Here is a 21,585-nt window from a genome sequence, read left to right on the forward strand (position 1 = left end):
ACAAAACACTAAGCATTTTTATTTATTTACTTATTTTTTGGCGGCATCACACGACTTGCACAATCAGTTTCCCAACCAGGGACTGAACCAGAACCCAGGCCACTGCAGCGAAAGCCAGAATCCTAACCACTAGGCCACCAAGAACTCCACTGATTTTTTTTTTTATTATTATGCTTAGTAGATCTATCAAACACATGCTAAATAACTGGAAACTAAAATATATGAAGAATAAATCAAATTACACCTCTATGTCGAAACCAACATACCCCAAAGCCTAAAACTTGAGGTTCTGAAATGAAAGAGTTGAAATGGGATCCATAAAAGCATAGAAATGGTTGGTAGTTTAGGAAGTCCAACACCAGGGACAAGAATGGTAATAAAGACGTCTTACTTCATTTAGGGTAGCATTAAACCAAAGTTACCTTTAAGTAAGCCATAAAGGCTGCTCCATTTACCCCACTAACGTACATTTAAAGTTTTTATGTTATATATATTTTACTACCATTAAAAAATAATAATGTAATAGGCCCCAAATCATTGTACATTTTAAATGAGTAAATTGTACAGTAAATGAATTATATCCCACTAAAACTGTTAAAAAAAAAAAAAACCCAAACAACACTGCCCCAGATGCTGGGGCAATTCCAGCTGTGAGTGTCCCCACGGAAGTTTACATGTTACAGAGGTCAACTGGCTGCCTCACTAGTAAAGATGCTCTGACCAGTAGAAGATGCCTGACAGTCACCGCCAGTGAGATTAATTATGGCCTCCTTGGTGTCAAAACTTCTCTAAGATAACTTGAATAAGACAAATCAACAGGAATGTAAATAAAAAGTCACATACTTGGTTCCTTTAAGCATATTTAATATTTGAATTCTCATTCTTCTATTTTCCCAGACCCCAGAAAACAGAGTTTTTAGATGACCAATATTTTGTTCCAGAAACATACAGCCTTATCAGCTAATTCATAAAAGAGCTATTTTACAAAGGTACATCTGGATAATTAGAACAATAAAGTCTTTTAGGCATTTCAAAATGTGATCAGTAAAAATACATGATTATTAATAAAGTTTTTTTTTTTTTTTAAGATAGTTCCAGATTTCTTTAAAAGTAATTTCTGTTAAAGAGTAGTACATGATTGTACGGTGAACAAGGAAAATAAAATGCTCTAGTAGGAAGAGGCTGATTAAGAGTGACCCACAGTGTGCACAAGTTACAGTTATGTTTGTGGCACACCTGCTTAGCCATTGGCACCTGGAAATGGCGGGCAGGGCTTCCTTCTAGGAGGTACACTTTTTTTTCCTACCAGTTTATTTTCAAAACCATCAGTACCAGTGGAGAAGAACAAGGCAAAGGAACTCTTTTCTTGAGCAAAGAATAATTACGCAGATCACTTTGAAAAGTGGTGGAGGAGTCAGAGAAAAAAGAAAAAAAAAGATTTAAAAGAGGAATTGTAATTCTAGGGAATAAAAAGTTAGCCAGCAGAAAGATGACTGGAAGGTCCTGCTTAATTTTCTATCTTGAGGTCCTCTGAACACAGTTTTGAACCTTGCCCCCTGTGATATATAGGGGAGGAAAGACTGACCAAAGCTCTTGTAGCTCAAAATTACATCATATACCACCTTCAAAGAAGACTTCCAGTTTGAAATACAGAAGCTCCACATAATACACTGAATTTAATGATATCAAAAAGAAAAAAGTATGCGAGCAAAAGACAACTCACAGTAGGCATAATTGTTTTCTTTAGCTTCAAAAATAAGGGAACAGTGGGCTTTTCTCCTTTACTATCACACTGGCTCCCCACCCTCCTCCAAGGACAAATTAACAAAAAAATTTTTTGAGAGGGACTCATCCTTTCTAACGGTCGATCAAAGTTGTTTCAGGGAAAAGAAAGCAAAAAAGCACCTTTTTTGTAGCATATTATAATAAATAGTTACAGTTCACGTCCTAATAGCCAAAGATAACCCAAGCAGTCCAAGTTATTCATAGCTGGTTTTAAAGTACACGAAATATATGACTTCTAGGGCAGTGATCATGATTTTAAATTACAGCACTTTGGGGTTTATTGATTTGCCTTGCTGAACTTTGTTCTCTGAAAAGGAAAGAGACACCTCAAATGTAATCTGCCACTTAATAGCAAGGGATCCCTTACGGCCACGGGAAAGAGCACAGGGTCACGGCAGGTCACGATAGCTAAAACCCGCTCTCCTGCTCTGGGAAGGTGGCTCTGTCCACCGCCCTTGGATCTTTCCGCATGGAAGTTGATTCCAACTTCAGTCACCAACTTGGAGAAAACGGCTTTGATGGTCATCAGTCTCACCCAAAAAGAGATTACCTAATTCCATTGTCCTGAAAGGCAGGTATAGTATCAAAGTAGGATGGATGTGATTATAATGGACAAAAGGGAAAAAATAAAAATAAAAGGAGAGCATGGGAGGCCAGGATGAGGAGGAGGAGGAAGACATGAGGCTGGTGAGATAGAAAAGAAAACTCAAAATCGTGGAATCTTTTCAGAATTAGACTTCACTTGGGGGCTTCATTTGAAGATCTAGATACGAATTTATTTGGAGGTACTAGAGCAACAGTCAAAATATTTTTCCAGTTAGCCCTGTTTTTGTTCCAAGGAGAGGTTAAACTTCAGGAAAAGGAAAAGCAAACAGTTGCTAAGGACAAGGGGTTGGCTGAACCAGAAGAGAAACTAAAACTCTGCTAACGTACAAATCTTCTTAAATAAATGAGTGCTAGGGAATTATTCAATGACCCTGTACTATCTGAAGTTAAGATGAAAGTTCTATTTGTATTTACCTTTCTTCTGATTAACTGCCCACTGATGGTATTAGTGTCAAGTAACTACAGGTACCCCTTTTAGTTGGGAGTGACTACATTATTTCCAGCAGCACAATGTAACCATTTGGTTTCTACTTGTTTCTCTTAAGAGATACAGAAAGTTCAAGTCCCAAGCTTTACTTATATATTAGATTCTGCTTCTAAATTTTTTAATCCCATTTTAATTTATACTTGGGCTATAAATCAAAATAAAATTCTAATTTATAGATGAGGTCCAACGATCCAAGTTGGTCTATTTAAAAACACAGATCACTTTTGGAAAGACAGAAACAAGAATCTGGACATAGATGAGCTTTGCTAAGTTGTAGTGGTGTTTATAAACACAGTTGGGAATCCTTACCACTTATGATGGGGGGAAATTTTATATATATATTATATATATATAATGTATATATATATATTTTTTTGGGCAGATGGTGAGCGGATGGCAGGGAGAGCAAAATTACATCTTAACTACCCACAGAGTTCAGAGGGTACTACTGAAAGACATGAGCAGTGGATCAACTCCTTGTGTATTAACAGAATTGTAATATTTGACAAATGATTTCATTTTTGATTGGCAAAAATACTTCAAAACACATTAATATATACCTGATGCACAAAGAAAACCACAGAAAGCCAACAGAACTGAAGGGAGTTCTCAAGTTGCAGTTCTGAAACATGTATCCTCTGGAGGGTGCTGCCAGGGCTACTATTCATTCTAGAGCAGGCAGTTCCCAACGCCTTGCCTGCAGTATCCAGTGTATGTTCTGGTCTGCAATTTTTAAGGTCAGTCATGCACCAGTGTGGAAAAAGCTCCAGCAGTGAAGTCAGAGGATGTGCTTCTGGAGCTGGCTGGAGCAGCTCTGCCTTCTCCACCGCATCCTTCTCCACTCCACCCTTGGCTCTCTTCTCAAACTCTAAGAGCCCTTTGGCACCATCAGTGCAAAAATCAGAGTCAAACCTCCAGGTACTAAAATTTTACTGGCCTTATAATCAGCAGTACCCGTGGCTCATGAAAGCCATTGTTCAACTCAGTAGTGATTCAGTTACATAACCTTCCCACACTCTCACCCGCTCCCATCCCACCCTTCCTCAGCAGCCCCCACCCCTGCCACCACCTGAAGCATCTCTGCTTGTTTTCGCTTCCTGCTCAGCTGGCAGGGATTATTTTACACAAGTGCCAAGGTCTAATGTATAATTATAAAAATGAAACAATACCAAGGATAACAAATTTATAGTCAAGAAAATAAAATTTGCTTTCCTCTCCCTCCCAAATCCCAACCCTCAACAGAAAAGGAGACGATAGAAGAAAACACACCCATTTTCAAGTGCCTGCTATTTAGTACATTGAGGATTCCTGTTCATTGGGAGCAGATCCCAGCTACAGAGAAGAGGTGCTGGCCTCAGGTGAGAGGAAGCCCCGCACCTGGGAGCACAAAGCTCAAGTCCTCTGCTCGGAGGAGTCGCAGCAGAGGACTTTTGAGTACGCTTTTGAGGGGACCCTCACACGAGCAGCCTCCGGGACAGCAGAGGGCACGGGACATCATTCGGTAGAGACCTCATGCTCCTCCCTCCTCTGCCCACTCCCTCCCCCTCTTCACCTCTCCAGCCACCTCCTGATACCCCATCCTGAACTCTTTGCTTCAGGAGCAGTCAATCCTTGGGTGTACTAAATACAAAGGGCTAAAACTCTCACTACTCAATTAAAACAAAACATGGCAAAATAAAAATTAAAATGTGCTTTCAAATACGGAATGAAGTCAAATAAATACATCTGATTTTCTCTTTCTCTTAAGTCTAAGTAAAATTTCATATTCTACACCCAAAGCTCTATACATTTGGTTTTTGTTCTGAATCAAAATGGATTTCCGAGAGTGAGAAGAGCAGGACGAGAGGACGGATGTCCCCTCGCGGACAGACTTGTGCAGCTGCCAGGCTGTGAAGACCCAGTCCTGCTCTGGGTCCCGGAGGGCATGGCTCCCCCAGGGTGTTTGCAGGCAGATCCTCCGTCACACGTCACACTCTCTCTCAGCGTCCACACTGGAGCCAGGACATGGTGAGACAAGGCTGGTGCTCAAATCCAACAACCTGCAGTCACCTCCAGGACACGTGGCTCTAACTTTTATCTGGGAAGAACAAAGAGGTGTAGAGGTCAAATTAAGGAGAAAGACTGAGTTCAAATTAACTCAGAGAGGGCCTCCCTGGTGGCTCAGTGGTAAAGAAATCGCCTGCCAATGCAGGAGACTCGGGGTCAATCCCTGATCTGGGAAGATCCCACATGCTGAGGAGCAACTAAGCCTGTGCACCACAGCTATTAAGCCTGTGCTCTAGACCCGTGAGAGGCATCTACTGAGCCCACACACCCTAACGGCCATGCTCTGCAACGAGAGAAGGCACCACAATGAGAAGCCCATGCACTGCAACTGGAGAGTAGCCTCCACTCGCCGCAACTACAAAAAAGCCCTCGCAGCAATGAAGACCCAGTGCAGCCAAAAATACATACATAAATTAAAAAAAATAAATAAAAATAAAATTAACACAGAGAATACATCTGAAACCTGTGGACCTTGTTAACATCTTTGTTTCTGGATCGGAATAGTCTCATTCAAAAGAATGAAGGCAAATGAGTACAGACTACTGCACTGAACACGGGAACCATCTGTGGTCCCTGGGAGACAGGAAAGCACAGCAGGACCCGAGGAGGGCCTGCCTCCACCGCTGCGGAGCCTCAGTTTACCCCCTCACTGCAGCTCTGCCTTTTGCTTTTGCAAAGGGGAAGGACGACAGAACGCGAGTGGCGTGGGGACTGACAACTGCAGCTCCTCTTTGAGAGGAAGAGCCGAGTCAGCAGACAGTGGCCTCTGCTTGATGCATGATGTTCGGAAACAAGTATCTTTTTTTTTTTTTTAAGAGATGAAACAGAATCTCACAAGGTTTTCACTTTAAAGACTAATAAATCATTTCATTCATTGGACTGTTCAGGCAGGATGATTCTTGAGTCAGAAACCCACAGCATTCACACACCTGAGTGCTTGTCTGTGAGGGCTGATCCAGCCAGCCTTTGGCAAAGAATGGTGTAACTTTCCTCCACCTTCTGTAAAATAAAACCCACAGGTTTTTCATTCAAACATCATTTTAAAAAAACTTTATTTTGAAAATAGGAAAGAAGGCTTTTGTATATTACAGGTCTAAGTTGTCAAATTTAACATTAACATCATTAAAATTTTTGTTAATAGGGAAAAAAAAGAAGTAAATTTCATTTCCTTTTACCTGTTCCTCCCTTGAGTGAATAACTTAAAATGTTCCCATGCAGAAGAAAGTAGAGGAGAGGGCAACTATTAGAGGTGATTATTCCCTCCTGCCCTGGAGTCACCCTGAAAACGATCCCATATGTGGCATGAACTAAGTTAGAGCCAATGTGCCCTCGAAGGCCTCTTAGAATCTTACCAGCCACAGGACATCCCTATATGTAATCCTACAAAGAAAGGAAAACCTATCACATGAAGGTGAAAGAAAAACTAAGGGAGATCAATCTTTAGCTAAGAGACTAAGAACACTTTGAACTCTGCCCCCAAAACCTCTAAGTAATGTCATGACAAAACATCTGGGCTCTGGTACCTGTGCCTACGGATGGCAAACTTACAGAGTCCTGTTGTCAGAAATGACCACACAGGTCAGTTCTGCAGTGATGGCTCACACAGTGACATCTTCAATTGCCCATTTACAGAACCCCTACTCATAGGCAGGTCTTTAGATTACCACTGGAGCCACTGGAGACAATTTCTCTCTGTCACAGCATCTGGGAAACTATCAACATCACCCTACAATTCACAGATAATTAATAGGTGATGGCAAGTTAAGGCACTTCCCAGCCTAGATTCCTAACTACACAAACTCCACCTATCTCAGCTTATTGCTCACATTTTCTCATGGAGGTCAGCCAATCATCCCAAATGTATTTAGGTCCTTAAACTTTGAAAGCCATACACACACACAGTTTATAGAGTACAACTTTTTCTGCTCTTGTGATGTGTAACCCGATAAAACAACGCCGACCTTAGTTTTTCATCCAGGTCTACTCACAGACAATGGTCAGAGAAAACACACAAATCTAGACCCTCAGCGAGGTTACTGACATCAGCATGTTGATCATTCTACACTTCCTCTCTGTTAAACGTGTTTCTTATATCCGACTCCTAAGGATGAAGTCCGAGGTACCTTTAAGTGTTCAAGGTCAGCCTCTATTTTACGAATGTACTCCATGATCTGGCTTTGTGAATCAGCACAAGCAGAGGGACTCTGGATCTCAAAACAGGAATCCTCCATAGCTCCCCAGCGCTGCTGGACCAGTAATTCTGGGTTGAACGGTGAAACAGCCCCATCAGAATGAGCATTCTGGGGAGAAGGCTGCTGCTGGTGTCCAGAGTCCAGAGAGGGGATGCCTGCCCCGGGCTGAAGGGGGAACGAGGAAGCAACCTCGTCGTCTGTGGAGCTCTCCTGCACCGGGTCATAGCCATCAAGGATCAGATAGGTTCCTACGGACAGAGACAGGACAGGGTGAAGAGGTTAGTACCACCTCCAACACATCGGAAAATAGATGTGGGGTGATGTGCTGACACCTTTAAAAGCTAGTGAAGTGAAAGTTAAAGTTGCTCAGTCGTGTCTGACTCATTGCAACCCCATGAACTATACAGTCCATAGAATTCTCCAGGTCAGAATACTGGAGTGGGTAGCCTTTTCCTTCTCCAGGAAGTCTTCCAAACCCAGGGATTGAACCTAGGTGGCCTGAATTGCAGGCAAACTCTTTACCAGCTGAGCCACTAGGGAAGCCCAAGAATACTGGAGTGGGTAGCCTATCTCTTCTCTAGCAGATTTTTCCGACTCAGGAATCGAACTGGGGTCTCCTGCATTGCCAGAGGATTCTTTAATATCTGAAATAGCTTAAAAGCTATTAAAGAGGGGGAAAGGCCATTAAGTCCCAAATTTCCAAGTTATGTTTTCAGGACATCAGAATTTTCTTACTTCAGATTAAAGGTACACTTAGCAAACATTCCTGGTAATTCTGGAATAACTTAATGTTTGCTAGCATTTTACAAGTTAAAAGCTGAAAACTACCGAGTCCCTATATGATCTTATGACCACTTTCCCTGTCAAATACCTACGTGGCCTCATCTCTCACCACTTTCTCCCACAGCCTGTGCTCTTTAACCACAGGACGCCTGCTCTGGCCTCGCAGACTGTGTGCTCACCTCCTCTGTTGGAACACTCTACTCCTGGACGCCCACACAGCGCCTTCCTCCCCTTCCCCTGGGTCTCTGCTCAAGTGCTACCTCACGAGAGGCCTTCTTCCCTGACCACCCTGTCCTTCCTCCTTACTGTCTGTGCCCCTCAGTATGACTTATTTTTCTGTATCATCCTTACTATCTGACATCTGTTTATTTGGTAACTTATTTATTGTTACTCTTTCCCCAAGTGGTGGTGAAGCTTCATGAGAAGAGTGAATTTTTCTGTGTTTTATTCACTGTTCCATCTCCCAGGACCTAGGATGGGGCCCAGCATAGAGTCGAGACAGTATTTACTGCATGAAAGAACAGACACTATACACAGACACACAGGCACACACGTGAGATAACACATACAATAACACATACACGGATATCCAAGCAACATCGATTTCAGCACACAGGACAAATAACGACGATCGAAATCAAAGTTTAAATGTGAAAGGAACTTGCCTGAGATGCGCAAATTAACATCCTTCTCTTCCTTTTTAACTGCTCCATCACCTTCTGATGGATTATCATCACTATGTGCTTCACGGGCATCAAAAAAGTGCTCTCCACTCTCATCAAGACCCCCTTCTGGCTCTGAGGGAGGCATCTCTGGGGTCATAATCATGTGGTCCATTATTAAAATGTCACTTGCCTGGCTCTCTTGGAATGCCAGTACTACTGAATCCCGTGGAGCAGAAGATTCAGTTGAAGTCCGTGGACTGTAACAAGTTGAAATGTCACCAGTTCCAGTTCTAAAGGGCATCTGTGCTTCAACAGGATGACAGGCCTTAATATTTTCAGGGTTCTGGGTTCCACTGTCTGCCTGCACCCCCAGAGAGGCTGTCCTGCATCTTGGAAAATGTGGCCAGTCTTCCTGAGTGCTCTTCTCAGTCAAGCCCAGCTGGTGTACCAGCAGCTGCTTCAACAAACCCACTAGAAGATTTAGGAAGTGGGGAGAACACATGCATTCACATAACCTCAGACAGACAGAATTAAATTAGAGGAATTATAATTTCTCTCTTAAAGCCAGTACCTTTTTACTAACATACAATAAAAAACATTAATTTCACACAATCATTTTTTGTTTGGTTTGAAAAATGAAATAAAACACCATCTAGAGAAAATTTAACATTAAACTAGACAAAAAAAAACACAAAACTTGAAGAATTCTCAATGGAGATTTTCCTATTATTCTCCTATTTAAAACTGTTAAATAATCAATACCATGCCTGCCTCCACTTCTTCTTCTATATAACTGGAATAATACCCCCAAGGTACTTCTTAAAAGGATGTAGAAAAGCTGTATTAATCTGAACAAAAGAATTTGAAAGTTCTGCTTTTTCCAGAAACAGACACTATCTACATAGGCATTACTTTTTCTAATTTTATTAGAACATTAATTTTATCATCTATAATAACCCAAAGAATCTCCTTAAATGGTGACAAAGAAAAAAAAGCTGGCCTGTAAATTTAATTCCAATGTTTGGTACCATGCATAATTTCAAAGGATAAGGAAATATTTATTAGTTTTTAAAAATGACCTCACTAAGTAACACAGCTTCCTTAGGTTGCTGAAAACAGAACCAATTTAATTTTAAATGGGCCAGTGTATGCTGTGAGGCCACTCAATGAGAGGGTCAGTGGAACAATGTTAGTGAAACCATCAGAAATCATTACCACTGTTAACTCAATGAGTCTAGAATAAAGTAAGTCTTAAATGACTTGACCAATTCCCTACTTTCAACTACCTTAATTTCTGTCTTCCCTTTAAATAAAGTCTCCACATGGGTTTGGGTCTTTGACCCTCTGTCTCTCTGTTCTGCAGTTACTCACTGAGAGATGCTATGAATTCATATGGCTTTGATACTCAGAGCCACCATTCTCCCTAACCTCCTCCAAAGTTCCAGTCTTAAAATTCCAACCTCCTGCTCATCCTTCCTCTTAAAAGGCTTGCCATTCATTACCTACATCTCAATGTTTTAAAATTGAGCCCACAATCTATGGCAAAGGAAAGGAGGAGAAAAGAAAGTGTAGCAGTGGGCAGTGGCAGTCCTTTCTAATTTTTATTTCTGATAAGAAAACTGAAATTATCTCTAAATATTCCCCTTCCTTTGTCTTCACATCCAAAGAAGTCAATTGTTTTACGTATTTGTTGGTTCCTCACTTCAATTTTATTTCTCTAACACCATTCCACCATTCTAGTCCAAACCCATTTAGCCTCAAGCCCAGACCACACCAATCCTCTTTCCATTCAAATCCTTCTGCAGCTCTCAGCCAGAGTATTCTTTCTCATTACTAATACATACACTCCAGCTTAAAAACTTCAAATGGTTCTTTCTCTGCAGCCAGCCTTTTTCCCTTCCTCCAGTACACCTGAGACATGTGATGCACTCCTGTCTACACCAGTGGTTCTCAACCAGGCTGGAAAGGGGGGCAGATAGCTAACAGAGTGGCAAGGACCACCCAGTTGTGCATCTGTGTGTGTGTGTGTGTGTGAAGAATGGACTGCGGTGAAGAATATTACAGTATCCACAAGAAAAACAGAAGAATATCTGTAGCTTGAAATAGTCCTCAAAACTCCGTGGGGTGCCACCCTTCAATCTAGTCTTCAGGGTCCACAACAGCTGGGCTCCACAAAGTGTCCTCCAGCTTTCTAACCCTATCCCACAACTCCTTTAGCTTGTGTGGTCTCCCACACAGGCCAGCTGCCCTACTCACTTCTTTCTGAACACCCCCAGAGGTTTAGCCTTTTTGCTGTTGGTCCTACCATTCTTCTTATCTGAATGACTTCTATTTATTCTCCTGTTAATAAATACCTATTTTGAGTCTTACCCATTCTTTAGGAAAGTAATCACAGCTCTCTTGTTTTCTAATGCTTCCCTTCTCTGGTCACTCAAACCAGATCAATTTTGACATACCTATAAAACTTAAGAAGGTAGGGGAAAGTTTTCTGTCATCTTCCAAACTAGATCGTAAAATTCTTAAAGGGAAAATTCATAGTTTATACTTTCTTGACTCTCCCTAAATGGTTGCATAGTACATTATAGAACTCTCGTGCTTAATAAGTATATCTGTGTTAATGTATGAATAGAACTTACAATTCCTTAGTGCATCCAGGGCCCACCGTTCTTCTGAGCCAGGCAAGTGTGGATCTGGGATTGTGACTTGATAATTCACTCCGACTTCCTTTAGTGTCCCGTCTGCATGCTGCTCCTTTGCAAACTGTCTCTCAGCCACAAAGAGGTCATCTACTTCCGACTTCCCAGAGGTACCCAGCGAATGAGACTGAGGTTTTGATGACATTAAAGGAGACTCTAATCCCAAATCTCTGTCTGTTCAATGGAATAGAGAAAGTAGAATACATCTTAGCAAAACTTTTAATGTGAAGCACCCAGAAAAATATTTGGAAAAAAATAACCACATGAGCTACAGAGACTGTCCACGAAGTAAAATGCATGCACTTAGTGTGGCATTATGATGACACAGAAGGCGCATGAGCAAAGTCTGTTAAAGTGAACGGCAGATGCCAGAACCTGCATAAACCAAAGCAGTTAAGAGTCTCTTCACATTTTATTAACTAGCATGTAGACTACTTTCTTCCAGGTTAACTTTGACAAACAGTTTACCTGGACTCTGCAGACCAGTGACTGAAATGTCATGATGTTCCACTTTTAATTTTGGAGGTTCTTCTTCATCGTTGTCTCCTCTGCAGAAGAAAAAATAAATAAATAACCTTTTAGCCTCACAAGGTGCCTAAAGATCACTGCAACAAAATGTTAAGAATCATCCATCATTTTTCTGATGCCACTCAGGAGCAGAGGCACACTCACTCGCACGGTGGCGGCTGGGGCAGTGGGATTGGCTTTGTGGACTGCTCCTTCACGGATGCGGCCATCCGACATATTAGGTCCTGCCAGCTGCACGTTTGGAAACAGCACAAAACACATTCAGAAGGGCAAGGAAAACGAAACACATTTTAAACATACTCAGACAGCAGAAGTAAAAACAACGAACTATACCAGAAACCAAATCAAACCAACCAACAAAAAACCCTATTTCTGCCAGAGGTTATCTTTATTTTGGAGACATACTATTAAGTAGAGATTATAAAAACTCTATACTTTAAAGAAAAACCTAACAACATTATGGATACACTACCCATTAAAAAAACTTCACTTGACACTTGTAGAATTTTTTCTTTAGCAAAGATACTTTTCCAAGTAAGAGACAAGAATATTGGAGTGGGCTGCCATGCCCTTCTCCAGGGGATCTTCCTGACTCAGGGATCAAACCTTTATCTCTTACAACTCCTGCACTGGCAAGTGGGTTCTTTACCACTAGAGCCACCTGGGAAGCCCAAGTAAGAGACAGCTGTCTAAAAGAACAAGTTCTTAAAAGAACATCTCTCAAAGAATACAGAGGAAGTATCTGTTTCCATACAGTTTTTGGTTTTCAAAGTCCTATTACAAAAGCAAGGTTAAGATTGTGGAATATTATATTCAGAATAATAAGACACAACAGAGCAAGGTAGCTATGTCCAGTACATACACAGTCTTTTCAGAAACTGTCTGTGCCACCAGTTCATAAATTTGGGCTCCATTATCAGACATGGAGATGACGAATAAAGCTTTGTTATCTGAAAAAAAACAAGACAAATTTACTCTAACGATATGACCCACAGAGGCTGTGAAAGATGTTTCTAGTATGCTGGTACTCTTGTGCATCTTAATCTAAGTAAAGGTTACACGTGATCACTCTGTAGACACTCATTCACTTAGTAAAAACTCATCAAATACAACTTAAAAATTCTGCAAATTATTTTATCTTATACTATATATATATATTATACTTTAATAAGACGAAGATTATAAAAGCTAACACTAATTCCACAGTAATTTATTAAAAACAAAAAAGTGTCTATTATCGAAATTATTGAACTAAACATTATTTTTGCATTTATTCCACATTGCCCTTTTGCTAAATGGGTAGTTGGTAATATTCAGTAGGTGTTGATGAAACAAGGTCATAAATGTATCTTACCACCATGGAATTAAGAATTTTAAACAGGGATCTTCATTATTAGTACTGTTAATGTGTAACTTTCTAACTTAAACTGATTTTTAAAAAACCTAAACCACACCCACTTCTCCTGTTTTTGCTTTTTTCCCCACCATATCAAAAGAGGAAAGCCCTGTCAGTGGCTAAATTCAATATTTCTTTTGGTAAATGTCACACTGCACTTGAGAATATGAGCATTATTTTCAAATATCTTCTGATATTGATTTCTAACATAATGCCACAGTGATAAGAAAACAGACTCTGTATGATTCAATACCTTCAGACCATAAAATTTTACACCCAACATATGTCTTTGGATATGTTCCAGTATCTCCTGGTTTATAGTCTATGGGAACCTGAATAGAATTTCTATCCTGTTGTTGTGTGCAAATTATATAAATCTTAATTATGTTGAATTGGGTCATAGTGCTTTTCCAGTCTACTATATCCTTCTACTTTTCTGTCTGTTCATTCTATTAATTTTTCAGAGTTTGATATTGAAACCCCAACTAAAACTCTTTATCTATTTAAAAAAATAATCATAATGTATAGTGGAACCACATGTAACTTTGTTTTGTATCTTCCAAGTCTCTGGTAAAGGTGTTATCATACTTTCATAATTTAAAATAAATAAATATTTTATCTTCTCAAAAAAATAAAAATAATCTAAAAAAATAAGTCTGTCTGCTATATTAGATGCTGCCCAAGCCAAATAAATTTTTGCCCAAATAAACTCTTGAAGTTTTTAAAGAAACTAACAAAACAATGAAAGCCTTTTCAATGGCATTAGCTCCAGTTCACCATCTTCACTGATTTGAACATGAAATAAAGATCAGAGTAATATGCAGAAAAATTTTAAATGTGAAAAATTATTCAGAGAATCTAAGCATCCTAAATAATTTGGGGATATAAACTCATAATTCACATTCTAGGCAGTAAATGCATTTCACTTTATCTGTATAAGAATATAAAAGGAGCAGAACTCCATGCCAGCTGTGCAACTCAGACAACACTGAGTGTCTTATGCAATGTCATGATAAACCTGGAGATTAGTGTCATTCAGCGGACATACTCGCCTGTTGCCACTTGTCGAACCAACACCGTATTCAGCTTGATGACGGGGCTAAATGTGTGTTTGCTGTCAGCTGTAGATGCCAGAATCTTACTGTGACACCTTAACACCAGTCTATCATCCTGCTTTTGTAACAATACAAGAATATCTTCCAGCAGCAATGTATACAGATCTAAAAATAAAAATGTAGGAAAAGGTGATTAGTATAGAAACTGAGATGTGTTTTATAAACTTTATAACAATTTGACATAGAAAACTGATTTCTGGTAAATCTAGTAAAAGTGACTTGCTATTGTGTTTTTTAATTTCATTTTTAATAATTCATTTTTAAAGTATCACAACAAATAAAAAAACAATGGTTCTTCACCACAGATAGTTTGAGATAGAGAAGTTTAAAAGAAGCTTAGCCTGATCAGCATACAAAGATGGAGACAGGACTGGATAATGACAAAATTTTCTGCTTAATTCCTAAATAAATATTTAACACATTTCACATGTAAAACAATAACATAAGCAGATTTTTTGTAAATGTATAAATAACACAAAGTACCACTGCTAACTGCTGTAACTGAAAAATGTGAGTGGATGTCTTTTCTGTTTGGCATAAGGAAACTTTCCTATTCTTTTTCTTTCTCTACTCTCCCCCACATTGGCAGACAGTACACCTACCAATTGTTTTATCTCTATTCACCTTCCAAACCAATGGGCCTTCGTGAATCATCTTCCTTTTTGTTAAATCCAAATTCTGTCAAAATAAGGAGAATTATATACAAATTATTTCCAAGCACTTAAATGATATTCCATAGTGTCTCCTTTCAAGAAATTCCTAATATAAAAGACATCATTTACATTCACAATTATTGATATCTGTAAGCTACTGAAAACAGAATAAAAATCCAGTTAAAGTAAGCTGCATAAAATATTCTAAAAAGGAAAATGCATCTCGTAGAAAAACACCCAAGAGTAAAATCTTCCCAATCGCACTCTAAACAGATGACAACAGCTAATAAAAATGAAGCAAACGTTCAGTCCCTAGAGTCTCAACCCCCTTCCTTATTTTTTTCTATGCATAACTAACTAGACCATGGCTTATGCATATGAAGCCTCTGAGTTCTAGGCTCTTGTTCCAAAAAAAGCTCTAAGGACAGCATTCACAGAAGTCCAGGAAGTACTCAGGCTTGCTCTAAATATCAATAACTTGAGAGAATTATCTTTTAGTATAAGCAGCTCTAGAAAAATCTTAAGTCTCTGGAAGTTAGGAAGCTCAGCATATCAGCATGTTTTGATAAGCTGTTATGTAGGACATAAAAGTCTATTTTAATAGTTACCAAATAAATCTGCCAAAAGAACCAGTGAAACAGTACAAGAAAGACTTAAAATCCTCAGAAGTTAATTAACACAAAAACTCCATGTACTAGAAATAACAATTTATAAATATTTTACTATCATTCCAGTAATGGTTTCAACTTTAATGCTTTAGAAGAGCTTCATAGAAAAATAATTATATTCTTTAACTCAAAAATCTGGAAAGTTCCAACAGTAAACAGCCCTACTCTTACTCAAACTATAGAGTACAATAAAATTAAATTTAACAGTAAGGAATGTTCCTTAGTCTCCCACAAATTCTTGTCACAAAAAGTTAGTTTCACACAAAATATTACTCTTATGAAAGACTAAAGCAGTCTTTACACACAGACCAAGACATTTAAAAGGAAGAAAACAATCCTTAGTATAGACAATGTATGATATAAGAACTCCTTCAGGTCATGTATGTTCCCACTGAGATGTTAATCATCTGCCAGGTCTTCAGTACTTTTTTTTTTTTAATTTTTAAAAATTTTTTATTTTATTTTTTAACTTTACAATATTGTATTGGTTTTGCCATGTATCAACATGAATCCGCCACAGGTATACACGTGTTCCCCATCCTGAACCCTCCTCCCTCCTCCCTCCCCGTACTATCCCCCTGGGTCGTCCCAGTGCACCAGCCCCAAGCATCCAGTATCGTGCATCGAACCTGGACTGGCGACTCATTTCATATATGATATTATACATGTTTCAATGCCATTCTCCCAAATCATCCCACCCTCTCCCTCTCCCACAGAGTCCAAAAGACCATCTCTTACCCTGAGCTCTTCAACATTTGGGTATTCTGACAACTTCAGATTAGAGGTATCAAGGCGACGCTGATAATCTTCCAAGCGCTGAAAATCAGAGAGGACGGAGCTAAGGTTACTCCTTTGAGGATCAATGACCTCCCTGTTTCTTAATTGAATGCGGACACTGCCCCTGCATTTACTGAGCGCTCTGCAACATCAGCCACAACTGACAACTCACTCTTTCTTAAAACACTCCTTCTTTCGGCTTTGGTGACACTACCCTCTCCTGGTTTTCCTTCCACCTCTTCAGCTCTTCCAATCTTTTTTTCAAACTCTCTGGCCTCTAACTAGCTTGTATTTAATTTCTAAATAGTAAATCATGTACATGGTACAAAATTCAGAAAGTAATATAAGGCACACAAAAAACAGTAAGTCTCCCTCTATGTTTGTCCACGCTTTCCCCACCCCCAGTTTTCTTTAAAGAAGTAATCACTAATACCCATTTCCTGGGTAGCCTATGAGGAAAATTCTAAGCAAAAAAGAACACATATGGATATAAGTTAGCTTGGCTCTGTGCATTCTAAAGGAGATCAGCCCTGGGTGTTCTTTGGAAGGACTGATGCTAAAGCTGAAACTCCAGTACTTTGGCCACCTCATGCAAAGAGTTGACTCATTGGAAAAGACTCTGATGCTGGGAGGGATTCGGGACAGGAGGAGAAGGGGACAACAGAGGATGAGATGGCTGGATGGCATCACCGACTCGTTGGACTTGAGTTTGGGTCAACTCCGGGAGATGGTGATGGACAGGGAAGCCTGGAGTGCTGCAATTCACGGGGTCGAAAAGAGTTGGACACGACTGAGCGACTGAACTGAACTGAACTGCCTCTGTGCATGCTGTGTGTAGATACACCCTTTTTAAAAGAAATATATGGTAACATAATATTTTCATATATGTATCACTTATTAAAAAATAACAATATAGTCATATACACATTTCTGTGTGTGCATCATATCAATATATCTTGGTGATGGTTCCATTAGCAAATAGAGAGTGGGCTCATTTTTTCAGTGGCTGTGTGGTATTCAACTTTGTGAAAAAGCTATAGTTTAATTACATCTTACTAATGGACATGTATATTAGGATCCACTTTCAGAGGAAAAATGGTTGGATTAAAGGGTGCATACATTTTCCCCAAGATTATAAAATATTTCTAAATAGAAAGGTCGGCATGTATATAGTAAATGCCCATATACTCATCTAGATTCCACAATTAACATCTGCTCTATCTGCTTTACCATGTATCTGTCCATCTACTCATCCCTCTATCTATTCATCAATCCATTTGATATTTTGGATGTGATTCAAAATAAGTTACAGATATAAGCACACTTTAAACATTTCATCATTAACAGAGCTAACAAGAGTTCAATATTCTTAATGGGAGTTCAATATTTGTTTATATACAGTGAAATGTACACATTTTAAGTGTACCTTTCCATGAGCTTTTACCAATGCATATACTTACGCAGTCAAACTCCTATCAAGATACAAAATATGGCCATCACTTCAGAAGGCTCTCTCATACTTCCTCCTAGCTAATATCTGTCCCCACATCTTCAGTGACAAACCACTTTTCTGATTTTTTTCCACCATAAATTAGTTTAGCTAGGTCTTATAAGTTCACTAAACAGAATATATATGTGTGTACTCTTTTGTGTCCAGTTTCTTTCACTCAGAATAATGTTTGTGAGATTCACCCATTATTGCTGGTATTACTTTAGTTTATGACTATACTACATTTGGTTTATGCTACAAACATTCCAGTAGAAGTCTATGGGCATATATCTTCATTTCTCTTGGGTAGATCACTAAGAAGAGAATGCTGGATCAAAAGATGAACACGTGAATATGTGTTTTTTAAATATAGATATAAATTTCTAATTTTCCCTCTAGGGTTATAACATTTTATATTACAAACAACAAAATTCCTGTTTTTCCAAAGTTTTACCAACAGACTGAATGAATGAGCAAACAAGCAGCTAGAGATGCTCAAGAGAGCCAAACACAACTCTGACGTCCTACCACAAACTGATCTGGCCCCACCTACTACATGAATAGGTAACTAGTGTTCTGCCCTTCAATTATGTAATAACAGCTACAAGGGTTACTAACAGGCTCTGGGTAACACGAATTTAACGTTCTTATTCTCACTGTCAACCTGTGTCTTCTTGCTTTTTCCTTCTTACCTGCTTGTTCTCTGCCTCCTTAACAGCCTGGTTCACATAATTTAAGATCTGACGACAGTGATCTGCAGCTTTCTTCACCTTCTCCCTTTCTGTTGGCCACTCTAAATATGGTGAAAAAAATCCAAAATGTAAAATGGAGGAAATCAGAAAAGAATATAAGCATATATATATATATAAAGGAGATACCACTTTATTTCAACAGTATGAAAGCATACTAAGACCTTGAATATTTTTATACCAGGATAAAAAATCTACAGCAGAATCTTAGTTTAGGTAGTCTTGGGACAGGTAAGACTTCTTATCACAGTCTTTAAGCATAAATACTAATTTTTAAAAAGATATCAAATGTGAGGAGTGATGCTTTATATCGAGTATCAAGCCCACCCCAAGAAACGAGTTTCATTCACATTGTAAGCTTATATAAATGAGACTCCTTTCTCCTTGCAATTTCAAAGTGTATAGCCTACAAGATTATGTACAGTTGACTAGTTAAACAATAATTTTGAGTGATAAAATAATTAAAAATAGCTCCAAAATAAGTTTCTTTAAATCTGGGATTAAAGAAAGAAAATAACTTACAATACTTGTTATTAAAAGAAGATGAAATTCACCAAAATGTACTGAGATTGTGTTGAAGTTATGTTTTGGTAAAGAATACCAAATCAGAATATTTAAAATTATAATCCTCTAAACAACAGTTCAATTATACTGAATAAATATATTAAAGTACAAAAATTAATGTGTATGAATATTTTCAAATTCCCAGGCATAAGAAATAGGCATTTAATTACACAGAAGTATTGAGAACTAAGTAAGTATAAGAACCTAAAGCTCAATTGAGAAACTCAGATTCACTTTGTATTTTAAAACAAGAGAGCTGGAGTGATAATACACTGACTGGACTTAATGAAAGTACATATCAATAGATATAAAACATCTCTTCAACCTGGTACAGGCCTTCACCAAAGGAAATAGGATGATACATGCTAGAGGAAGTATTGGTAAACTTTTCCTGTATATTTTACAGGCCAAATGGTCTTTGTCACAACTATTTAACCCTGTTGTACAGCAAAAGCAGTCAAGAGATAATATTTCAACAAGTGAGCATGACTGGCTGATTTATGTTCCAATAAAACTTTTCTTACAAAAATATGTGTGAGCCAGATTTAACCATGATCCACAGATTGCTTAAACCCTGTGCCTGAGCTACTAATGGAGCACATTAAATCAAACAGCCTGAAGACAACTGGAATCTTGCTAGACTATTTTGCCATACTACTTGGAAATTCAAAGTGCCAGACACCAGGATGCTGTGAGAGATTATTCAGCAAAATGTGCTTTTGTTGTTGTTGCTCTGAAGCTCTTTAATTTCAGTGAGAATGTTGTACCTGTGTATTTGGCAATATTGTCCAGGAGAAGAGGGTACTTAGTAAGCCTCTGCATTTGAGTGGGAATGATATCCTTTAGCTGCAAACGACGACACAGTGGATTACTCTCAGCGTCCTAAAATTAAAGGCAAATAGTGAATTTGTAATTCTTATTAGGACTATAATTACCTAACATGCACCATATATTCATCATACAGTTCTGGTTCAGCATCACAGTTCTGGTTATTAAATCAAGACTTAAAACCTGCCAGGACATGCCACTGGCACACTCCACTTCTGTTTTCTTCTTTAATCATATAATGTAGCCTTTATCACTCAGCAAATGGCTCTGTGCTATCTGTTTAAGCAAGGATTGAGAACATCCATAATCATCTCTAAGAACTGCTTTCTTGTGAAAAAGTTTTATCTTTACATACTAAGAAAATCTAGTTATGTTTTCCAATGATTGGCTTTCCCACCAAAAGCTAATCAATCAGTTAATCTGCTATCTGCCACTCCAAGTAGGCACAGTAGATTATAAATATAGATATATCAGCTCAGCTGTAACAGAGGTCTGCAAACTTCTCAATAATATGCCAGACGTGGCTTTGAATGTCATCAGTCTCTGTCACAACTATTCCATTCCGCTGTTTTAACACAAAAGCAGCCAGAAATAACACCTAAAGGATTGAACTTGGCTCTGTGGAGTAGAGTTCTAAGAAGGCCTCTAAGATTCCAATTTTCTGGTGTACAACCTGTATAACCCACCCCCTGCCCTTGAGTGTGGACAGAACCTATCAATATGATGGGTTATCGCTCCTGTGATTAGGTGACTATCAGTTAACTGAGTCAATCAAAAAGGAGATTGTCCTAGGTGAGAATAACTTAATCAGAGGAGTCTTTAAAAGCAAGCTCTGTCAGAGAGACACGTTCCTACTGGCCTGGAAGAGAACACCACATCTTATAAACTGCCTACAGGGGCTATGTGGCAAAGAGATTTGGGCGCTTGCTAGGAGCCCAGAGCAGTTGCTAGCCAACAACAGCAAGAAGACAGGGTTCTCGATTATACATTTACAAGGAAGTGAATTCTGCTGACAACTAGTGAGCTTAAGAGAGTCCCAGATGAGAACTGCAGCTGCAAGTGATACCTTGATTTCAGCCTGATGAAAGCATGAAGAAAGAACATAGATAAACTGTATTTGTACTCTTAAACTACAAAACTGTGACATGATACATCTGCATCAAGTTTCAACATTTGTGGTGATTTGTCTACAGCAATACAAAATAAACTGTGTTCCAATAAAACTTAATTTATAAAAACAGGGAAGAGGCCGGATATGGCCCGCGGGCTCTAGTTTGCTGATGGTTATCTATACCAATATATAGCCCAGTAAGCATGACTGCTGTTTGACTCTTCTCTGGGCTGGCTATAAGGCCCTTCTCAGGTTTTGACAGGATTATTTCAATAGTGTGCATGGCCATTTCCTGCAATATCTCCAAGGCAATGTGGAGGCAATATCTTCTAAGTCAAATATTTTAATCCCATCATATATTCTTTATAATTCACCATTACAGTATCACCTTTATATCCTCCAGTAATTTAAGAGATAATGTATGGCTTTAAAAATGTAAACATAGAT

At 38.8% G+C, this 21,585-nt stretch overlaps 1 protein-coding gene across 2 annotated transcripts in view; it reads right to left on the reverse strand.

Moving 5' to 3' along the window:
* Positions 1-843: 843 nt before the first annotated feature.
* ARHGEF12 (Rho guanine nucleotide exchange factor 12) overlaps positions 844-21,585 on the reverse strand; it is a 167,569-nt gene continuing 146,827 nt past the window's right edge. For both annotated transcript variants that reach the window (XM_027563464.1, XM_027563463.1), the window contains 13 exons: positions 19,967-20,081; positions 18,579-18,679; positions 16,359-16,436; positions 14,902-14,977; positions 14,237-14,404; positions 12,651-12,738; positions 11,933-12,019; positions 11,729-11,808; positions 11,201-11,434; positions 8,565-9,035; positions 7,048-7,364; positions 5,854-5,923; positions 844-4,955 (listed from right to left, as the gene is read on the reverse strand). In XM_027563464.1, coding sequence (XP_027419265.1) covers positions 4,945-4,955; positions 5,854-5,923; positions 7,048-7,364; positions 8,565-9,035; positions 11,201-11,434; positions 11,729-11,808; positions 11,933-12,019; positions 12,651-12,738; positions 14,237-14,404; positions 14,902-14,977; positions 16,359-16,436; positions 18,579-18,679; positions 19,967-20,081 — 1,896 coding nt within the window. In that variant the 3' untranslated portion in view covers positions 844-4,944. The remainder of the gene's footprint in view (positions 4,956-5,853; positions 5,924-7,047; positions 7,365-8,564; positions 9,036-11,200; positions 11,435-11,728; positions 11,809-11,932; positions 12,020-12,650; positions 12,739-14,236; positions 14,405-14,901; positions 14,978-16,358; positions 16,437-18,578; positions 18,680-19,966; positions 20,082-21,585) is intronic.

Source organism: Bos indicus x Bos taurus, chromosome 15 (assembly GCF_003369695.1).
Source record: "Bos indicus x Bos taurus breed Angus x Brahman F1 hybrid chromosome 15, Bos_hybrid_MaternalHap_v2.0, whole genome shotgun sequence".
NCBI classification, from domain to species: Eukaryota; Metazoa; Chordata; class Mammalia; order Artiodactyla; family Bovidae; genus Bos; species Bos indicus x Bos taurus.